The sequence below is a fragment of the Drosophila kikkawai genome, chromosome 3L (assembly GCF_030179895.1).
Source record: "Drosophila kikkawai strain 14028-0561.14 chromosome 3L, DkikHiC1v2, whole genome shotgun sequence".
In the NCBI taxonomy this organism is placed as follows: domain Eukaryota; kingdom Metazoa; phylum Arthropoda; class Insecta; order Diptera; family Drosophilidae; genus Drosophila; species Drosophila kikkawai.
In genome coordinates, this window is record NC_091730.1 from 6,387,101 (window position 1) to 6,408,099 (window position 20,999).

Consider the following 20,999-nt stretch of genomic DNA (forward strand, 5'->3'; position numbering starts at 1 on the left):
TTTCATGCTTGCGTCTCGAATTATATGCACTTGCCAGCGGTAACTTGGTAACTTGTGTGTTCTCAACTACATTTATGTACGTGGAGGAACTGAAAACTCCAGCGGGAAGAGAGCTACAGTAGAATGTTGCTTTTTAAATATATATATATATTCGTATCCGTGGAAGTTGGGTGGGGGAGTGGGTAGATAGTATATATAGAACGAAACCGATATTTAAACATGAGAGTGTGGTTTATTTTGCCGTCTATATAATCTGCTCCTTCGCTTGTTTGTTGCTATTGGCATTAGTAACTAATTTGTGTGATAGATTTTCGATCCGTTTCGAGTGTTCTAGGGTATAATTCCTATATATTATAAGAAGTTTAATTTGATACAAAAAACACATACGCATAATTAACGTGCCTAAAGTTTATAACATTTCTCAATTGGCTAAATAATAAAATTTTATGGGATAATTTGCTGCTGCCCAATGAAGTAAACAATACATATACGATAAAGAATTGCCAAAAGGAAGGGATAAACAACGTTCAAACTGGGTTAAGGGTTAAACAAAGCCAAAATGGAAGGATGTCGGGGAGATTAGTATAGCTTTTAAACCTAACTCGAGGCGCCGGACGAGACGCTTTAAGCAAAACCCTTTTTTTTTTTTACATACAATACACCTCGTATTCTTCTCCTCTTTTTTGTTTGGAATCACAAATGTTAGCTAGTATTTAAATACACATGTAGGTAAGACATTCAAAAGGGAAAATCGGGGAGTATGCGACTCTTGGTGATCTTGGTGGTGGTAATTAGAGAGACGACTGTGGTGGTGGTGGTGGTGGCAAATGGTGCGGCGCTACCAACATTCAAGCTGCGGGTCCAGCTCCTAATCGAGCTTCACTCCAAGTTCCGCACCTCGAATCGCTTGTACGTATAGTTGATGAATACCCAGTCCTTGGCGATCTCACCGCCCTGCGGTATGGGCGCCGATGCTGTAAAATCAAAGTAAAATTGATTTATTTATATACAAATACAAATACCAATCTCAAACACTTACGTATTTCCAATGAGACATCGGGGAACTCATCAAAATTGGACGTATCATCGATGGAGCGCACCTCGACGGGTATAGCTGCGGGACGTTCACGTATGTGCTCCCAGTCGACGCCCCGAAAGAACGGCACCGACTTCAGGTCATCGAGACCCCGCTGGGAACCCAGCCGGCGATCGGCCTCGCAGCAGAAATTGATAATCGTCTCCTTGGCCTCTTCCGAGATGGGAATTTCCGGGGGGAATATCAAGGTCTCGCGCCAGTTCATCACCTTTCGATACGTGTCCTGCGGATTGTCCGAACAGAAGGGCGGATAGCCCATCAGCATTTCGTACATGATGACGCCCAGAGACCACCAGTCACAGGCCGGACCATAGCCGGTCTGTAGGAATACTTCGGGTGCAATATAATCCGGCGTTCCCACCGTACTGTAGGCGAGGGCGCGTCGGTTTCGCTTCCATGACTCGGCACGTCGCTTTGAGTCCATGGGGCTGTATAGATTATAATTAGTTACATCTTCACTATCTTTGTGTCTAGCTTACCTGGCACAGGTGCCTATAAAATCGGATGGTTTCGCCTGCGATAAATCCCGATAAAAGTCTGTCCTATGCGATTTCTTCAAGCCGGTGCAGAGTCCAAAGTCGGAGAGCTGAGAAAATTAACGTTTAGTACCTAAACAGAGGTAGGATTCTTATTGCCCGCTCACCTTTAGATGTCCTCGTGCATCCAGCAGCAAGTTGTCCGGCTTGATGTCCCTGTGTATGAAACCGAGTTTGTGTATTGAATCGATCGCCAGTGCCGTCTCGCTGATATAGAACTGTGTGCACTCCTCGGATAGTGTGTCCTTTTTCATCAATAGCGTCATCATATCACCGCCGGGCAAGAACTCCATTATTAAATATAAATTGACCTGATCCTGTGACGTTAATAAAGGTAAGTTTAGTTAAGAATTTAAACTGAGCTCGAGCCTAGAAAGGACCAAAGATAATGTCATTTTATAGGACAAGGACTCTTCCTTAAAAACAACGTAAGCTCTAAATATATTCTGAGGAATTTCAGATACAATAAGGAATATTACCAAAGGATATATACCTTACATACGAGTTATTTTAAACCATTTCATTAATAATAATTTTTTAGAGGACCTTTCTTTTAATTGTTGCATAACTGAAGTAAAGGGTGCTCTATAGGCACGTATCCCTGTGGCAAGAACTTTCACCGCAAAGAAGAAGTGGAGTAAAGAGGAACACGAAAAACAACAACAAAGACGGGGGACCACAGAGAGAGAGAGAATGAGAGACAGAGAGAGAGAGGGACGTGACCATATGATTGGCAAGGCGCTTTTGGCACTTGCACTGGTATTGGTTTATTGATTTTCTGCCGTGTGTTTTTTAACACAATTCTTTTGTTATGCGCGCTGACCCCCCAACCCACCTCCCTTCGCTGTTTACTTGTTGTTGTTGTTGTTACTGATGGTGTCACTCACCTGGAAACTGTAGTACATCTTGACCACCCACTGGTGATCGGCCTCGACGAGAACATCACGCTCGGCGCGTACATGCGCCACCTGCTCCTTCTCGAGCATGTCCGCTTTACGCAGCACCTTCATCGCGTACACATGGCCCGTATCCTTTTTCTGGACAAGACGCACCTCGCCAAAGGCTCCCCGTCCGATGACTTTCAGCGCCTCAAAGTCCTCGACGCCCAGACGAAGGCGCTTGAGACGCAGGTACTCCGTCTCCTTTTGCGCATGCTGCAGACGCTTCTCCTGGCGCTGCGACTCTGTCAGGCTCTCATCCTTTAACTGCGCCTCCAATTTGGCCAGGCGCTGCTTCCGCTCGCCGTACTGCGTCACCAGGTTGCTGTAGTAGTTTTCCAACGTCACCTTGGCCTTGGTGGCCTTGTCCAGTGTGTGGTCGCTGAATCTGATCGAGGCACCGTCGTCCTGCGTTCTGCTGCTCATCATCTAAGCTGTGTGTGGGTCCTCGTCGCCTCGGTCGTGTGTTTGGTATTATGTTTGCTGCTTTGCACTCTGCTGCGTTTCTTGTTGTGTGCTGCCCCGTTTTTTGTGTGTGTTTGTGTCGGTGTGTGTGTGTGTCACAGCCCGGCTGTGTGTCCGTCCGGTGTGTGTTCAGGAGTTATGCACTTTGCCAAAGCACACACTCTGCTTTCGTCGCCCGTTTCTTGACTTTTTCCGTCGTTATTTCCTTTTCCACGCTAATTTGTGTTGAAATGTAGTTTTGTTGAAATTCCTCCCTCTATCTATAATCGTCGCCAAATGTAAATATGTATAAGGGAGGGGACACACTGGCGCGGCCAATCGATATGTATCGATGAAGCGTAAGTTTATTAAAAAATAAAATGTAATAGTTTTTAACTTAAAATCAACTTTAAAAAATTATAAATTCTGTTCTCAATTTGTTTACCCCCTCTTAATTAAATTAAGTAAATATAAAAAACCAACTATCTTTCGATAGGTGCAACACAATTGATTCACTATCGATAGTGACATCGCTGATATTGTTTTGTTTTGACACTCAATTTCAATTGGAAATAATTTGTTCGGTTAATTGGTTAATTAATTCTGATCCCGCTCCTGCTACCACCTGTATCTGTTGGCCAGGTGACACCGCTCGCGTCGACGATGCCCTTATTCAGATAGTAATGGCCCGCATCACAAGTATCCTGGACTTGGAGCCCAGTTGCCTGCTCTTCATTTTCAAGCTTCTGAGCTTGGAGGATCAACTGCACCTGGCTCGGTGCTGTCGCCTCTTTCGGGACGCCTTCCTCCACCTGCATCGACACCATTTCCAACATGTCATCGACAGGGACACGAATCTGCGGACTCTGGAGGACTGGCACACATTCCTTTGGCTGTGCGGTGCTCGCATCCGCAGCCTGCAGTCCTACTTCGATGATGACCATCCTCTGCAACTGTTGCCGCTGATCAGCAGACACTGCTACCGGCTGGAGAGGATCTCGATTCATAATGCCACGGTGGCCCGAGCACAGCCGTATCTGCTGCGGATGAGTTCGTTGAGAAGTGTTCATGTGCGCAACTACAAAAGCACCAGCAAGGATCTGGTGAGAGCAATAAGGATTCACCTGCCGCAGGTGACCTCACTGAGCCTGGAGAGCTTCGATCGAAGGGAATGTGAGTGCTCTAAGCCTGTACATAGCATTTTTTAGTTTCTTAATTTCCTTTTATCATTTCCTCAGTACAAGAAGTTCGTCACTTTAGCGAGCTTGTCGAGTTGGGTCTGTACGATGAAGTCACGACTTCAGAGTTCGCTTTAATAGTAAAAAATATGAGAAATCTGCGTACTCTGCAGCTGGGCAATGCCAAGCGCTTTCTAGTTTCCAGTAACCTCCGAATGTTGGCCTCCAATTGCCGCCAGCTGGAGAAACTGTCCTTCCAAGACTGCGATGCCGATCTTCTAGTCCTGCCGCAATTCTCGAACCTCAGGTACCTGCAAATATACTGCCCGGAGGAACTAAAGACGCGCTTTTTCAAAGCCTTGGCCAGGAGTCAGTGCTCCACCCAGCTGGAGTATCTTATACTTCATCGCAAGCGCTGGATCAGCGAGGAGCAGGCCCAACACATCAGTGCCTTAAGGTCGCTCAGGTGGCTTGTTTGCAAGCCACGGGATGACCTGTGTGTTCGTCACTTGGCCGAGCTCCGGCACCTGGAATGCCTTTCCGTACAGGCAGCCAGGGAAATAGGTGAGTTTCAGTTGTCGCTGCTGGTGGCCAACAATGAGCAGCTGCGGTATCTGAACATATGCTACTGCCTGGGCATCACAGACGCCTTTATCCTGGACACGCTTGGGAGTCTGGGCAGGCGGGCAGTCCACCAGCCAATGGAGTTGTTTGCCGCAGCCACCGACATCAGGCACGATATTATGGAGAGGGTGAGTTCTCGCTTGCTACTTTCTTCGTAAATTTTGTTTTTATAAATTAATATTTTTATTATTTAATTTAGCTGCCATCAGAGTATCCTCGGAAAATGCTTTGTCTGAACTTTGAGTGCAGCGAGGGAATGACCAGCGGCGATCACTTTTATGCTGACGAACCGGAATTCGATCGCCAAGCTGTATGAGCCTTGCTTGTTCGTTTGTTTAACAACGAATGTGACTCTTTTTCATCATTACCAAAAAAATCCAACTATTGTAATACTTCTTTATATTCAGCTTTATTCGTTATTAATATCACTCTGAGTGATGTATGTTTTTTGTTATTGCACAACGATTGTATTCACCTTGAGTATTTAATTAAGTCTTTTATTCATATTTAATATACATAAATGTATGTATTAAATTCTCTTTAAAATCAATTATTAGGAAGTTTTATTGGCGTGTATTTATAGATACCAGGAACCAAGATTAATAATAATGATAATGAAAACCAAAAATAATGATTATTGGTAGATACTCTTGATGAGTGATTTATTAAATTAATTAATTAATAATTATTACAAATAAAATCGCTTTTTTTACATGTATTTACATGTATTTCACCGTTACACGGTCTTGTTATCGATTAATGCAAAAGTAATATTAATCGATTACATTAGTGTAGATTGTCCCACCTCTAATTCGAACAGAGGAAAAACAGAAAAATTGTCCAGAGAAAATTCGTGTGGAAAAACACCATTAGCTGGCCGCCAAGATGCTGTCCATGCTCCAGGAGAAGCGGCCGCTGAAGCGCACCCGCCTGGGGCCTCCGGACATCTATCCGCAGGACGCGAAACAGCGCGAGGACGAGCTGACGCCCACCAATGTGAAACACGGCTTCACAACGACGCCGCCGCTGTCTGATGAGTTTGGGACGGCCCACAACTCGAATGTGAACGCCAGCAAGGTAAGCGCCTTCTTCAGCGGCGTTCTGGCCAAGAAGGAGGAGCTAATGACCCTGCCGGATACGGGACGCAAGAAGCAGCAGATCAACTGCAAGGATAACTTTTGGCCCGTGTCGCCGCGACGCAAGTGCACCGTGGACGCCTGGTTCAAGGACCTGGCTGGCAACAAGCCCCTACTCAGCCTGGCTAAGCGGGCGCCCTCGTTCAACAAGAAGGAGGAGATCTTCATAACGCTGTGCGAGAACCAGGTGAACATGCAGCGGGCCACCTGGTTCATCAAGCTGAGCGCCGCCTATACGCTAAGCTTCACCGAGTCCAAGAACAAGAAGCGCAGTATCTATGACCCAGCCGCCGAGTGGACGGGCAATATGATCAAGTTTATGAAGGAGTTGCTGCCCAAGCTACAGGAGTACTACCAACAGGGTGAGAAAGAGCATGTTCATGGCCTTGTGAGGTGCCTTAAATGACACATATTTTCTTGCAGCTCACAGCGACAAGACCACATCGAATGGCAGCTCTTCGGGAGGTATGTCTGCCATTGGAGCCCCTGCCGGTGGTACGGCCACCAATGGCACCTCTGGCAATAGTGCTGGGAATTCCATAGCTGGCAGCAGTGCTCCCACAAACGTTATACCCGTGCCCAGCATGGCGAGTCCTTTGCCACCCATACACAGTCCAGCAAATGGCCAGCAGGCCGGAGCTGCCGGCGGAGTGGGAGCAGGCAGTGGAATTTTACCGGCTACAGGAGGCTTAGGAGGAGTAGCAAGTGTAGGTGGTGGCAGCGGGGTAACTGGAACTTCAGTGGTCGGTGTCGGCAGTGCCCCAGGTGTGGGAGGAGCCGCTGTTCCACCCGGCTCCAGTATATCGGGTATCGGCAGCCAGTTTGAGGACAGCCGGAATGCTCTTAAATACTGGAAATACTGCCACCAGCTGAGCAAGTACATGTACGAGGAGTCGCTGCTGGATAGGCAGGAGTTCCTCAACTGGATACTGGATCTATTGGACAAGATGCGCACCCAGGCGAGCTTCGATGAGCCGCTGAAGAAGCTGGTGCTTAGTTTTGCCCTCCAATATATGCACGATTTTGTGCAGTCGGAGAGGCTCTGCCGGAAGATGGCCTACATTGTGTCCAAGAAGCTAGCCCAGCTGCTGAATACTGCCGTGGAGCAGCAGGCCATCAAGGAGCTGGATGAGCACAAACTAAATCAGCAGCAGGAACACCACGATCCCTACGAGCTAGCTTTGCAGGAGCAGATGAGCTGTCCCCATCACCGGGATATAGTGCTCTACCTGAGCACCATTCTCCAAATCATCACCATCGAGTGTCCCACGGCTTTGGTTTGGAGTGGAATAGCAGCACATCGGGCTCCATCTTCGCTTTTGGGTAGTCCCCTGGACCACCTGCCCCTGGCACCTTCCGTATTACCAATGCCCACGAGGTGTCCACGGACCAACCAGGAAATACGACGCCAACTACGCTCCGCCGAGTCGGACATTGTGCTGCGCACTCAGCACGCAGAGCAGCGCTGGTTTGCCGCCAAGTGGCTAAGTGCAGGCAAGAATCACTACACCAGTGTTCTGGCCACGCTGGATCGCCTGGACACGCACTGCTTTGACCGCATGGAGCACAACAACAGCATAGACACCCTCTACGCGCACATCTTTCCCAGCACCAGCACCAGTAGACGACGGGAAGAGGAGCAGCAGGACTCGCAGCAGTTGCGTCCTGCCTACGAGCCCAAGCAGGACAAGGACACAGTGCGTATCCTGTGCGAGTGGGCTGTTTCCGGACAAAGATGGGGCGAGCACCGGGCCATGGTGGTGGCCATACTCCTGGATAAACGCCAAATTGATGTGACCAGCACTCCGGCGGATCAGCAGTCCAGCGACAAGGAGGACAAGGATTCGCTGGCCTCTGGAGCAGGTCTTATTGATGGCCTGCCCGTGTTCCAGCATGTACTGATGCACTTCCTCGACCACGATGCCCCCTTATGGGATGAGCACTCGAGCAGCAGCCAGCAACGCACAGAGTTCACCAATCTCGTCCAGCTTTTCAGCGCTTTGATACGTCACGATGTCTTCTCGCACAATGCCTACATGCACACGCTCATCTCGCGGGGGGATTTGCTGCTGGAGTCGGTACTGGTCAGCAAGTCGGTTTCTACGGCTACCAAGACCTCGCCACCGCCGCCGGCTCCGCCACCAACGACCACACATGGCTTTGACGATGATGGCTTCGGCGGAGGCCTTGATTTCAAGCACAATGAGTATGACGACTCCAATGTGGATGACGATCTGGACAAGCTGGTGCAGAACATCAAGGAGAAGGGCCAGCAGCATGAGGCGCCCGACAGTCCCAAGATAGGACCCTCGCCTGTGGATGGAGATCCTAGCACAGGAGCTGGCTCTGCCGGCAGCATCTCGCGTCACTATGTCTACACCAAGCACTTTCCCATTCCCCAGGACGATCCCAGCATGAGTAGCTACAGTAGCGAGAGCAATCAACGGTATATCCTGCTCTTTGGCGTGGGCAAGGAGCGCGACGAGAAGAAGCACGCAGTGAAGAAGATGTCCAAGGAGATTGGCAAGCTTTTCACCAAGAAGTTTAGCATTGACGTGGCCGCCGCTGGTCATGTGAAGAAGCACTCGCGGAATGAGTTTAATTTCGAGGCCACCACATCCAAGTGCCAGCAGATGGCCTACTTTGACCAGCATGTGGTCACCGCCCAGTGTGCGGCCAATGTGCTGGAGCAGCTCAATGGCTTTGCCTTGGGCAACAACAATTATTTGCCGGTCCAAGAGCATGTGGCTTTCCTTTTTGACCTCATGGAGCTGGCCTTGAATATCTATAGTCTCCTGGAGCTGTGCGATAGTCTGCTGAAGGAGCTACCTGAGGTGGAGCATCAGTTGCAGTCGAAGAAATCGAATCTTGTGAGGAGCTACACCACCTCGCTGGCTCTTTACATTGTGAGCATCCTAAGGCGCTATCACAGCTGCCTTTTGCTCTCGCCGGAGCAGACTCTATCTGTGTTTGAGGGCGTCTGCCGCACTATCCGGCATGTGACCAATCCCAGTGAATGCTCCTCTGCAGAGCGCTGCATCATTGCCTACCTAAGCGACCTGCATGAGTCCTGCATCTTGCTGCAGGGCAAGGAGCAGTCCACGGAGTACTACCAGCAGCTGCAGTGCATCAAGCGCTTCAAGGACATCTTCAACACGCCCGAGCAATTAAGGTGAGTTTTTGTGACTTGGAAGACGATCAGGAGGATCTTCTTTCCTTTTTCTTCTTTTTTTAACAACTTTATTTCCCTTACCTTAGCCTCCCCCCGCAAGGCTATAATCCCCAATTGCTCCAAGAACTGTTCATGGCCCCTCGACGCGGCGGCAAGCTAGATCCCCACTGGCTGGGCACCTTGCATGAGTCCCCGGCCAACATCTACAGCTTTGTGTCCAATGCCTTAATCGCCGTCTGCCGGGAGACGGACAACGAGCGTCTTAACGATGTGGCTCTGGCCTGTGCCGAGCTCACGGCCAGCTGCAATGTCCTTTCCGAGGAGTGGATTGCAGCCTTGCAGAGCCTGTGCAGCGGCAGCAAGAGTCCCAGATATCCACACCTAGGAGGCCAGGTGGACATTGGCCAAGGCAAGACACACAACGCTTTGGCTGTCTTCGTGTGCATTCTGGTGGCCAGACACTGCTTCTCCCTGGCGGATTTTGTGAGCAAGTTTGCTCTCCCAACTTTGGCGAGGTCGGTGAGTGCTGGCGGAGCAGAACTAAGCGTGGATGCAGAGGCGGGTGCCAGACTCACCTGCCACTTGGTTTTGAAGCTGTTCAAGACCCTGGAGATTCCCCAACCTGGTATGTATTCGGTGAGCACCTCACCCAATCCCCTCCACGCCGTCGGCAACAATGACTTTAGCATACGTCTAAGCTGCGATCGCCACCTGCTGGTGGGGGCACACAAGACCATACCCATAGCCGCCGTTCTGGCCGTGCTCAAGGCCATACTCATTGTGGTGGACAATGCGGCGCTTAAGACTCCTTTGGCTGGCGGGAGTGGTTCCTCCTCCTCCTCCACCTTTGGCAGTGGCAAGCGAAGTGGTGGCTTCAACACGCCCGTTCATCCTGGCAGCACGCCCAAGAGCAACGAGCAGCGACCGGCTGATCTCAGCCAGATCCTGGGTACCAGCGATCTCCAGCTGGGCAGTAGTCTCACCAGCGAGCCGGAATCCTTGCAACCACAACCATCCAGTGGGGGTTTGGAGCAAATATCCCTGCTGGAATTTGCCCAGGCCGTGCTCAAGCAGATCTGTGCCCAGGAGCATGTCCTGGAGCGGTGTCTCAAGAATGCCGAGCAGCTGTGCGACATGATCATCGATGAAATGCTAACAGCCAAGCAGGCACAGCGAGTGCTGCACATGATTTGCTACCCGGAGGCGGAGTTCAACATCATCTCCGAGCTGGATCAGCGTTCTATGATTGTCCGGATTCTGGAGAACCTAGGACAGTGGACGCTGCGGATCTCCTGGCTAGACCTGCAGCTCATGTACCGCCAGTCGTTGAGCAACAATGCAGAGCTGAACGTTTGGCTGGACACTGTGGCCCGGGCGGCCATTGATGTGTTCCACATGGAGGAGGTGGTCCTACCAGGTGCCTTAAAGGCCACGCATAAGCCCAAACCTTCCACCTGGCTGGTGGCCCCACTGATAGCCAAACTAACGCCGGCGGTTCAGGGCAGAATACTGAGAGTAGCTGGCCAGGTGCTGGAGAGCATGAATTACTTCTCCAAGGTGTCCAAATCCGATTGCAATAGCTCGGGCAGCGGCGACGAGCGGGAGAAGAGCAACAGCTGTCACAGCAGCAATAGCTATGGCCTGGGTGGCGTTGCCACGCGTAACAAGAAGATGCCTCTAAACTACCAGCCCTTTTTGGGGCTTATCCTGACCTGCCTGAAAGGACAGGACGAGTACAAGGAGAACTTATTGGTTTCCCTCTACGCACAGCTTTCTCAGTGCCTGCAGTCCTTCGCCGAGGTGAGTTTAAGCCCTCTTTTCCTCCATTTTCAACTCACCTTCTGTAACGACTAACCTCTCCCGCAGCTGGACACAATTGGAGGCATAGACGAGCCCCAGGCCCGCGAGGAAATCCTTGATGCTTTGCAGCTGCGCTTCTCTCTAGTGGGCGGCATGTTCGAGGCCATTCAAAAGAACAGCACCCCGACCACCGACTGGGCCATTCTACTGGCGCAACTGGTGTGCCAGGGTGTGGTGGATCTCAGCTGCAACCGAGAGCTCTTCACCACCGTGGTGGACATGCTGGCCACCTTGGTGCACTCAACGCTGGTCTCCGACGACGAGCGGCACTACATGAACCTGATGAAGAAGCTGAAGAAGGAGATTGGTGAGAAGAACAATGCCTCCATCAGGGTCATACGACAGCTGCTGCCGCTGTACAAGCAACCCACCGAGGTGATTGCCTGCGAGCATGCCGGCATGGACACCAAGGGCAACAAGATCTGCGACATGGACAAGAAGCAGCTGCGCATTTCGGATAAGCAGCGCATAAGCGTATGGGATATTCTCGAGGGTCACAAGAATCCGGCTCCCTTGTCGTGGGTTTGGTTTGGAGCTGTGAAGCTGGAGAGGAAGCCTTTAACCTACGAGGAGGCTCATCGCAATCTTAAGTACCATACACACAGCCTGGTCAAGCCCAGCAGCTACTACTACGAGCCTTTGCCGCTGCCGCCGGAAGATATAGAGCCTGTCCCCGAGAAGATATGCATAGTAAGTATACTTAAAAGGGGAAAGGGTGTGGATTATCTTACATTTATCTTTTATTTTAAAGAAGGACGAAATGAAGGCCGACACGCCCTCGTCGGTGGATCAGTCACCCAGCGCCGTGGTGGGCGGCACGGGACGGGGTCGTGGCAAGGGAACAGGCACAAGGAAACGAAAGCCCAAGAATGCCAAGACTCCGCCTGTGCAGCAGCAACAGCAGCAGCCACAACTGGCTCCACAGCCCCAGCAGCCAACGAATGTGCAGCAACAGCAAATGCAGCAACAGCAGCAGCAGCAACAACAACAGCAGCAACATGTGCAACAGCAACAGCAGATGCAAAACAATCCAATGGGCCAGATGTCTATGAATATGCCGGTAAGGAATTCTAAAAAAATTTAACACTTAACAATGTCTACTAAAATGTCTTAACCCACAGATGAACATGCAGCAATTTGCACCCAATCCCAACATGATGCAGCAGCAGAATGCCATGATGCAGCAGCAGCAGCAGATGCAACAGATGGGCGGCAACCAGCAACTGCAGCAGCAGCTAAACGTGGGCGGTGGCAATGGACAGCAAAATCCGCAAATGAACTTTATGCAGCAGGGACCAGGCGGTGGTGGACCCCAAGGAGGAATGCCTGGACAGCAGCAGCAATGGCATAATGCTCCGCCGCAGCAGCAGCAGCAGCCCCAAACGTACATCAATCAATATGCCCCACATCAACAGGGTATGCAAGGTGAGTTTGTTGTTGAAGGACTTGATTTAGATGATGGAAGATACCCCTATCCTTTCAGCTAATCGCATCGAGAGGCCGCCCTTGAATGCCAACTCCAAGCAGGCTCTGTCCCAGATGCTGCGGCAGCGTCAGCCCTTCCAGCAGCAACAGCAGCAGCAGCAACAAGGACCCGGTGGCGGCGTTGGCGTCTTCAATCCCATGCAGCAGCAACCTCAGCCCTCGCAGCAGCAGCAGCAACAGGTGCCGGGACCACAGCAGCAAATGAATCCCAACCAGATGAGGCAACAGCAGCAGATGAATCCCCAACAGAATCCGCAGGCAGTGGCCGCCTTCAATGCCATGCAGCAGCAGCAGAATGCCCAGCAGCAGCAACAAATGAATCCCAACCAGCAGCAGCAACAGCAGCAGTTCCTGCGCGCGGGCAACATGCGACCCGGCATGGCGCCCAACCAAATGAATCAAATGAATATGGGCGGCCAGGGCATGCCGCAGAACCCCATGATGCAGCAACAGATGTCGCAGGTGGGCATGGTGGGCATGGTCAATCCGAATGGCAACCAAATGATGCAGGCTGGCGGCGGTGGCCAAGGCGGCAATGGAGTGGGAGTTGGTGTGGGCGTGGTGGGAGCTGCTGTGGGCAACAATCCCAACATGGGTATGGGCGGAATGCCGCAACAGGGAATGATGCAGCAGCAGCAGCAGCCCCAACAGCAGCCACAGCAGCAAGTACAGTTCCAGAACTTCCAGAATCAATTCCAGCAACAGCAGCAGCAACAGGGCATGCAGCAGCAAGGCAACGGAGGAGGCGTCGGCGTGGGAGTGGGCATGACGCCCAACCAGCAGCAGCAGCAACAGGCCAACATGATGGGCAACTTCAATCCGCAGCAGATGCAGCAGGCGAATCGCAACAATCCCGACTTTATGGCCGTGGCAGCGGCTGCCCAACAGCAGCAGCGCGGTGTCCCAGGCGGCATGATGGCCGGCAACAGGGGCCAGTACATGAACCAGGCGCCCAATGTAACAATGTCCAATATGATGGGTCCGGGACCAGGTGGCCAAGTGGTTGGCGGTCAGGTGCCTCCCTACGCCAGGCAGCAGCCAGCGGGCGGCGGCAAGCCGGGCGTCTTAAACACACAGCAACAGTTCCAGCAGCAGCAGCAACAGCAGCAACTTAGGCACCAGCAAATGATGCAGATGCAGGGCATGGGCTCTGGGCCGCAGCAGGCCGGCGTTGGGGCTGGTGGTGGCGTAGGCGTGGGGGTAGGCGGCGGGGGAGGGATGGTGCCGCAGCAGCAGAGCATGAACCAGCAGCAGACCCCGAACCTGGTGGCCCAGCTGCAAAGGCAGAATATGATGGGCCAGCAGCAGCAGTATCAGCCGCCGCCCTATTAGAAAGTAGGACACACTCCTTAATTGTAAGCTTACGTACGTAGTTTTAATCATTTATTTATCTCAGATGTATTTGCAATAAACGTTCAAATATGTTCCATTTTATTTTATTTTAGAAAATGAAAAATCAACTAGGAAAATGTTCTGGGATATCTTTAATATTTTATTTGGATTTATGTAAATAGTAAAATTTTGGAGCAACGTAATAAATTTTTTAAAATATATTATTTTATGATATTACAATTTATGATATTTTTGTTTACTATATTAGTTTAATTTTTATTTATCCAAAATTTAATTTCAATTTGGTTCGAAAAGACAAAGTAATACATTATAAAATATATTTTTCATAATTTAAAATTTTTTATTTTTAATTTTTTTGTTTTACTCTTATTAAAATTTTTTTTAAATTCAATTTTAAATTTAGATTTCTTTAATTTTTATCGGAAAGTCATCGATTTTTCAACCATCCCTAATCAGCTGTGCGCCTTAGTATGCGTGGGCGTTGTGTGCGAGTGTGTGTGTGTACGTGTGAGTGTTTGCCCGTGGATTAGAAATAAAACAAAGTTTTCGTGAGAATAACAGCCGCTTAGCTTAATTAGAACTAAGTTTAAAGTTAATTAGTGCAATAGTCCAACTGCCTCTGGCCGGACATCTATGTAGAAAGCGGACAAACGTCCGAACATCGCTTTCGTGGCAGCTTTCATTCATCGAAGTGTGACTTTTCGCAGTATTGTTTGCTATTGCTCGGCAGGAGGACGTGTTGTTTAGTGGGTCAAACAATAGTTCCATTGCAGTCCCAGAAATGAGCGAAGTTCCGGAGAGCAGTAAAAAGCGTCAAAAGACGGTGAGTACTCTGGACTAGAAGTGGAAAGAAAGTCATGGCAAACATTCTGTTTGGACAAGTGTCCCCAATCTTGTTCCTACCTCCCTCCCCTTGGTGGGAGCAGCAGACCTCGTCAGGTGGATTATGGCTTAAATTGAACGCTGTATTTGAACAGCCTTTGGCTAATGCAGGGGGGGCGGCCTCCTTCTCCATCTACCATATGGAGACACGTAATACCCCAAAGAACTGCTGGAATTTACGCCCCTCTCCAGGAATATCTTATCGGCGATGGTGAATAATATGCTCGCTAAAGCAAAATTCGGCATCCACTACAGGTCACATAACTTCTACTTTATAAAGAATTTAAACCGTTGATAAGGTTCCATTTCGACTTAAAATTGTAGTTTTTATATATATTTATATTTATATATGCAATCCACAAAACTGTCTAGTCAACATTCATATATTTTCTATATATTAAAATGCATGCAAATGTGTACTTCAAAAGATTGTTGAATCGGCACAAGCCGCCTTATCTTTAGGTTGAATTGAAAGTGCACACCTTTCAATTTTTTACACTGAAATCTTAATTAACAATTAGGTAACACTTACTTACTATTTGCAAAAAAAGGAAATCATAAAGCTACTTTTCGGGAAATATAAATATTTTACTTAAAAGCCCTTCAAGTGTTGATGAATTTATATTCCTGGTAGTAACAGCGCTACAAATATTTATAACTATTTAAAACATCACAAAGCCACCTGGGACTTTGTTTCCATTATTTAAATTTTCTTCGTGCCAAGCTTTTATTGTAACTTATAGTTTACTTTACAATCTGCAAACTAAAAGCGTTTAACATTGTTTTACGACTCTTGCGCAACATATTACAAACTGGGTACAATTTCCTTAGTGGCAGCAACTGGTTACCACAACAAATGTTATTACTTTGGCTTAAACAGGTTCAAATTAGAAAGAAAGTCTTCCGCGGCAACTCAAGCGAATTGTAAACAAGTCGGCGAGATGAGCTCCTCCCCTTGGCCAGGCTGGAAACTTGGTCAACAGGCCAAGTCAGCGGCATCTCGCAAGTTGAATGACCACAGAGCTATGCTCTTGTCTCTGGGAATCTTAATCACACCCACAAAAATTACAACTTATTTTAAAGGAAATATATATATTTTTTTATAATAAGATAAGGGTTTAATAATGTATTGTTGTTTGATTCTCTCTTAAGGCAACATTAGGGTTTTATTGTCTTTTCACCTCAAGCATTACGTGTTGAATTTAATGAAGGGAAATTACTTAACTAAATGACTGCAATATAAATAAACAAAAACTGACTAAGCTAGTGTAACTTCCCTAAATTATAAATAAACATAAAGTTAACTAAATGACTTTTGCAATAGAAATACATAAACAAACAGAGTTAGCTAGTGTAAACTCTCAAAATTGTTAATGCCAGTAATTAATGCTTAAAAATCCATCAAGATTTTGATTGTTTTAATAATTATAAATATCCAAAAGAATAGGTTAATTTTCTTTCAAATTGTTTAGTTTTTAAGTCTTATCCAAAACTGGGTTATTTTGATTACTGTATTGTTATTACTATAAAATTCAGTACTACCAAATTATCATAGATTTAAATTCTAGACATAAACTATACACATATCCAAAAAAAGATCATGTGTACTTAGCTGTTTTGCTTGCAATAAAAAACAATACGAAATATCTTAGGCAAACACATCCATAAACAAGTTCTTATATGGGCCAGTTCCACCCAACATCACCCTCTCCGCCAGCTAAGGAGATCTCTGGCAAGTGCCAACGTGTAGAGTTGGCTCTCTGCCTCTGACTTGGGTTTGCCTGCAGTCCCAGTCGCAGACGCACGCAGCCCGTGATATTTCAGTTGCAGTTTTGAGCTTCGGCGAGAAAGTTCAGCGTTTTTTGGCGTTCTGTGTCTGGCTCGGTTTCTTTGGCTGCGGTGGGGCTGCGGCTCAGAAACTCTCACTTGCTTAATTATCAAAGAGTACATATTGTTGAGTTAGTCGTCTGCTTTCTTTTCACTCGCCCAGCGTTTGTTTCGATTGTGAAAAATGTTTACCCGATGTGCCAATTCGCTTGGCCACTATAACAATAACAATAGCACTGGCTGTTTCGCTTCCCCGAAGATCAGTCCGTCGAGTTTGCTGGAAAAGCCAGGTGATGCGGTAAGTTTCATGAGGCATCAAGGGATACAAGAGATACAAGATACAGTAACCTAAAATTGGCTACCGATTTTATATCCTTGCAGAGTATTATAATTTCAGTCAGAAGCTAGCAAAGCAGTCATTTCCGACCCTATAAAGCATACATATATATTCTTGATTACCATCAATAGGCGATTCTTTCTAGATGGTTGTCATTTTATATTCTAAACAGCCATATATCAAAATGATAAAAAGAAGGCAAGAAAAGAACAAAAACAGAGACATAATAATGTACAACAAAAGTCCGAAAAGACTGTGCAAACATTTTCTCCATATGGGGGGAACCTTGGGAGTGGAATGATGCGAGCGTGAAACGTTGATCGAGAGTCCAGAGCGAGATTATAGCGATGATGATGGACTCGGCTACTCGAAAGCGACCTCTCTCCGCCTCACACTCTTCTCTTGGATTCCCAATACCTTTTCAGGCGGAGCGCGCCATATAAACATCGTAAATGTTATTGAAAACTTTCAGTTCGCTTTCAACGCTCGTCGCGTGTCGTCTGTCTATGACGGAAATCAATTCGCATCTGTGAGAGTTCGTTTTTAGCCAAAATAGAGAGAAACAGAACAACTCCCCCACAATTTATTAACTTAAAGAAGCTACCAAAAGAAACTATGCCGAATCCCCCAATTGGATTTTATCCCCACATTAAGAGAAGGGTAAGAGATACCACGATAAGCACTAGAGATAGAGATAGGCAAACAGAGAACAAAAGCGCCGGAGAGATAGAAGAAATTAAATCATTCTGATTAAAACCTAAATCAACTCGATCATTAAGCGTAAAAAGGGAGACGGTTCTTGGTGATGAGAGTGAGAGATTAGCGGATGGATCTGTCTCAGCCCGTCCCAGTGACCCAGTTTTTGAGTCATATTAAAAAAGTACGCAGAAATAATAAGTTTACTGCGGCAAATATTATAAAATAATTTAGTTGGAAAAAATTATCATTACTGGCTTTGTTAAATATTTATATTTTTGTAGGAAGAAATTAAATATTTTTCTTAAAAATTATTTACAAACTTTAAAGATCGTTTATAGCAACGACTTCTGGTAGATTTTGTACATAACTTGAGGCTTTATAATGTGGAATATTTTAATAAATATATTATATATTTTGATGACCAAAAACAAAGTAAAGTTTTTAAATAATGATGCTGCATAGGAAATACATGTGACTTACCCCATTCACTTGGAGATAGAGACCCAGCTGGGTGATAGAGACCCATCATCCATATCGCAAAATTCATTCCAGATTCTGCACACACGAGCTTTGGCTTTGGCTTCGGTTCTGACTTCCAGCTCCGGCTGCGGAAGGTCAACAAACTGAGCAAACTGTAGAGCTAGCTCAGCAGGAATTATCGCCCCGGGGTCAAAGCGAACTATTTCAATGGGCTTGGGCTTCTTAGCTTTACCTTTTCTGTCTTTCTGGCCGGCAAAAGCTGAAAAGAACCGCCTCGGGCAGAGGCAATCTCTTGACATGAATATTAATTTATGATAATTTCGAAAGCTAAAACCCGATTTTTGGTTCCTCGCTTGTGTTTGCAGTGCCTACAGGTGGCGACGAATGTGACCGAACAGAAGCACCATGTCACCCGGGAGACGCGCGGCAAGAACTTGGGCCTGTGCCGAGGATTCCGAGGATGCACCGTGTGGCTGACTGGTGAGTAAAATAGGGACCCCTTTTCTTTTAGCTTAACCTTACCCATACTCCTTAAAGGACTCAGTGGCGCCGGCAAGACCTCGATTGCCTTCGAACTGGAGGCGTATCTGGTGTCCCGTGGCATCCCCGCTTATGGCTTGGATGGCGACAACATCCGCACTGGTCTGAACAAGAATCTGGGTTTCACTCCCGCCGAACGGGAGGAGAACATCCGACGCGTGGGTGAGGTGGCCAAGCTGTTTGCCGACAGCGGCGTTGTGTCCATCTGCAGCTTTGTGTCCCCATTCGCCGATGACCGCGAAATGGCTCGCAAGATCCACAAGGATGCGGGTCTAAAGTTCTACGAGATCTTTGTGGACACTCCACTCGACGTGTGCGAGACGCGCGATGTCAAGGGGCTGTACAAGAAGGCGCGCGAGGGCGTCATCAAGGGTTTCACGGGTATCACGCAGGAGTATGAGCGACCCCAGAAGCCAGAGCTGGTGGTCAACACGCATGGGTACACTGTGCGCGAGTCCACGCAGCAGCTGGTGAACCTGCTCGAGCAGGAAGGCATCATTCCGCGCTCCCTTCGCGACGTAGACCAACTGCCGGAGCTGTACCCCAGCGAATCCATTGCCACGGAGGTGCTGCGCCACGAGGCCGAGTCGCTGCAGGCCATCGAGATTAGCACCGTAGAGCTGCAGTGGGTGCAGGTACTGGCCGAGGGCTGGGCCTATCCCCTGCGGGGATTCATGCGCGAGGATGAGTACCTGCAGACGCTGCACTTCAATACACTCCAGAGCGGCATGGATGGATCCTATCGCGAGAATCACTCGGTGCCCATAGTGCTCAGTGCCACGACGGCGGACAAGGAGCGGCTGGAGGGGGTATCATCGCTGACACTCAAGTATCAGGGCAAACCGGTGGCCATACTACGCCGGCCTGAGTTCTATTACCAGCGCAAGGAGGAGCGCCTGGCCCGCCAGTTTGGCACTAGCAATCCGGAACATCCCTACAGCAAGCAGGTGTATGACTCTGGAGAGTATCTGGTGGGCGGCGATTTGGCTGTGATCGAACGGATTCGCTGGGAGGATGGCCTGGATCAGTATCGGCTGACTCCGAATGAGCTGAGGCGTCGCTTCAAGGAGCTAAATGCCGATGCCATCTTTGCTTTCCAGCTGCGTAATCCCATCCACAATGGGCATGCCTTGCTCATGCAGGACACCAGACGCCAGCTACTGGAGCGAGGCTTCAAGCAGCCTGTGCTCCTCCTGCATCCTCTTGGCGGTTGGACCAAGGACGATGATGTGCCGCTGGATGTGCGCATGAAGCAGCATCAGGCCGTGCTAGATGCTGGTGTTCTGCGACGCGACGACACTGTGCTGGCCATCTTCCCCTCGCCCATGATGTACGCCGGCCCCACGGAGGTGCAATGGCATGCCAAGGCACGCATGAATGCCGGCGCCAACTTTTATATCGTAGGACGAGATCCGGCGGGCATGCCGCATCCGGACAAAAAGGCCTATCCCGATGGCAATCTGTATGATGCCACTCATGGAGCGCGTGTGCTTAAAATGGCCCAGGGTCTGGACAGCATGGAGGTAAGTGGGAGATGGCAACATCATCACTGTAATCTCACTTTTCTATTATTTTTACAGATCCTTCCCTTCCGGGTGGCCGCCTACGATAAGAGCTCTAGCAAAATGGACTTCTTTGAGCCTCAGCGCAAGGATGACTTTGAGTTTATCTCTGGGACCAAAATGCGCACATTGGCCAAGACTGGAGCAAGTCCGCCGGATGGCTTCATGGAGCCCGAGGCCTGGCGCATCCTAGCCAACTACTACCAGAACCTGCCGCAGGCGTAACACGCGGCAATGCAAGCCCGCAAATCAGCAACGTGCAATTCCTCCTCCTAGTTATTAGCTTATGTGTGTGCTTAAACTATTTTTTAAAATTTATGGCCGCTATTTCAGAGTTATTTTTATCAGAAGAAAGAAAGGAAGGGGAGAGAGTTTCAACTCCCACCTTTGCTTTCTTTTCTTATTCCCTTAATAGGTAAATATCTTGCATCTTACAACAGCATTTTCTGACCAAAATCCGAGCCTGTGTCCTCTGTCGTGTGTGTATATTTGTATGTTGTGCTCCCTGCTATTGAAAAGTTCGTATCGTACAATCTACTTGTATCTTCTACTTTTAAGTTTTCCCCATTCTATGTTTATCTTAAGCAAAATGTCGTCCAGCCATTTGGACAGTTTTTTAAATACATATATAACAAATTAATGGAGAGAAGAGTTTAATTAGGGGGATGGTTAATTCTATGCAAATGGGGCCACTTTTTAAAAAATTATTGTTTCGAAACGACTAAAGTTAGCTTATTAAATTAAATATTATATAATAACACAGTATTGGAACAATTTTGTGTTAAATGGAATATTACAAATTATTTAGAGGTCTAGAAGTTATAGGAAATCTTCCGGTAAATAAAAAAAT

General features: G+C 48.1%; 4 protein-coding genes across 6 annotated transcripts; 3 read left to right on the top strand and 1 right to left on the bottom strand.

Annotated features, from left to right (window-relative positions):
• Positions 1–212: 212 nt before the first annotated feature.
• On the bottom strand, positions 213–3,325 carry trc (Serine/threonine-protein kinase tricornered). The gene is made up of 5 exons (XM_017165864.3): positions 2,520–3,325; positions 1,740–1,949; positions 1,576–1,682; positions 1,040–1,524; positions 213–974 (listed from the first exon to the last, which is right to left on the bottom strand). The coding sequence occupies exons 1-5, from the start codon at positions 2,997–2,999 to the stop codon at positions 880–882; spliced, it is 1,377 nt and encodes a 458-aa protein (XP_017021353.1). The 5' UTR covers positions 3,000–3,325; the 3' UTR covers positions 213–879.
• Positions 3,326–3,532: 207 nt separating this feature from the next.
• LOC108073850 (F-box/LRR-repeat protein 14) lies at positions 3,533–5,366 on the top strand. Its single transcript, XM_017165631.3, has 3 exons — positions 3,533–4,187; positions 4,253–4,944; positions 5,016–5,366. The coding sequence occupies exons 1-3, from the start codon at positions 3,698–3,700 to the stop codon at positions 5,130–5,132; spliced, it is 1,299 nt and encodes a 432-aa protein (XP_017021120.1). The 5' UTR covers positions 3,533–3,697; the 3' UTR covers positions 5,133–5,366.
• Positions 5,367–5,622: 256 nt separating this feature from the next.
• kto (mediator complex subunit kohtalo) lies at positions 5,623–13,890 on the top strand. The gene is made up of 7 exons (XM_017165768.3): positions 5,623–6,314; positions 6,376–9,124; positions 9,211–10,924; positions 10,991–11,674; positions 11,736–12,044; positions 12,106–12,409; positions 12,468–13,890. The coding sequence occupies exons 1-7, from the start codon at positions 5,702–5,704 to the stop codon at positions 13,799–13,801; spliced, it is 7,707 nt and encodes a 2,568-aa protein (XP_017021257.1). The 5' UTR covers positions 5,623–5,701; the 3' UTR covers positions 13,802–13,890.
• Positions 13,891–14,311: 421 nt separating this feature from the next.
• Positions 14,312–20,789, top strand: Papss (PAPS synthetase). Of its 3 annotated transcripts, none has more exons than XM_017165837.3 (4): positions 14,312–14,645; positions 18,413–18,527; positions 18,585–20,110; positions 20,168–20,789. In XM_017165837.3, the coding sequence occupies exons 1-4, from the start codon at positions 14,604–14,606 to the stop codon at positions 20,372–20,374; spliced, it is 1,890 nt and encodes a 629-aa protein (XP_017021326.1). In that variant the 5' UTR covers positions 14,312–14,603; the 3' UTR covers positions 20,375–20,789. The 3 variants fall into 3 exon arrangements, with proteins under 3 accessions (XP_017021326.1, XP_017021324.1, XP_017021325.1); XM_017165835.2 differs by lacking the exon at positions 14,312–14,645 and adding an exon at positions 16,536–16,829; XM_017165836.1 differs by lacking the exon at positions 14,312–14,645 and adding an exon at positions 17,332–17,528.
• Positions 20,790–20,999: the final 210 nt, after the last annotated feature.

Excerpts from the sequence above, each read along its gene's own strand:
- LOC108073850 (XM_017165631.3), top strand. The coding sequence starts at position 3,698 with ATGGCCCGCATCACAAGTATCCTGGACTTGGAGCCCAGTTGCCTGCTC. Across the intron at positions 4,188-4,252 it reads GAGCTTCGATCGAAGGGAAT|TACAAGAAGTTCGTCACTTT; the intron begins GTGAGTGCTCTA and ends TCATTTCCTCAG. Across the intron at positions 4,945-5,015 it reads GGCACGATATTATGGAGAGG|CTGCCATCAGAGTATCCTCG; the intron begins GTGAGTTCTCGC and ends TATTTAATTTAG.
- Papss (XM_017165835.2), top strand. The coding sequence starts at position 16,716 with ATGTTTACCCGATGTGCCAATTCGCTTGGCCACTATAACAATAACAAT. Across the intron at positions 18,528-18,584 it reads ATGCACCGTGTGGCTGACTG|GACTCAGTGGCGCCGGCAAG; the intron begins GTGAGTAAAATA and ends TACTCCTTAAAG. Across the intron at positions 20,111-20,167 it reads AGGGTCTGGACAGCATGGAG|ATCCTTCCCTTCCGGGTGGC; the intron begins GTAAGTGGGAGA and ends TTATTTTTACAG.
- kto (XM_017165768.3), top strand. The coding sequence starts at position 5,702 with ATGCTGTCCATGCTCCAGGAGAAGCGGCCGCTGAAGCGCACCCGCCTG. Across the intron at positions 12,045-12,105 it reads AGATGTCTATGAATATGCCG|ATGAACATGCAGCAATTTGC; the intron begins GTAAGGAATTCT and ends CTTAACCCACAG. Across the intron at positions 12,410-12,467 it reads ACATCAACAGGGTATGCAAG|CTAATCGCATCGAGAGGCCG; the intron begins GTGAGTTTGTTG and ends CTATCCTTTCAG.
- trc (XM_017165864.3), bottom strand. The coding sequence starts at position 2,999 with ATGATGAGCAGCAGAACGCAGGACGACGGTGCCTCGATCAGATTCAGC. Across the intron at positions 1,683-1,739 it reads ATGCACGAGGACATCTAAAG|CTCTCCGACTTTGGACTCTG; the intron begins GTGAGCGGGCAA and ends TAATTTTCTCAG. Across the intron at positions 1,525-1,575 it reads TTTATAGGCACCTGTGCCAG|CCCCATGGACTCAAAGCGAC; the intron begins GTAAGCTAGACA and ends TAATCTATACAG.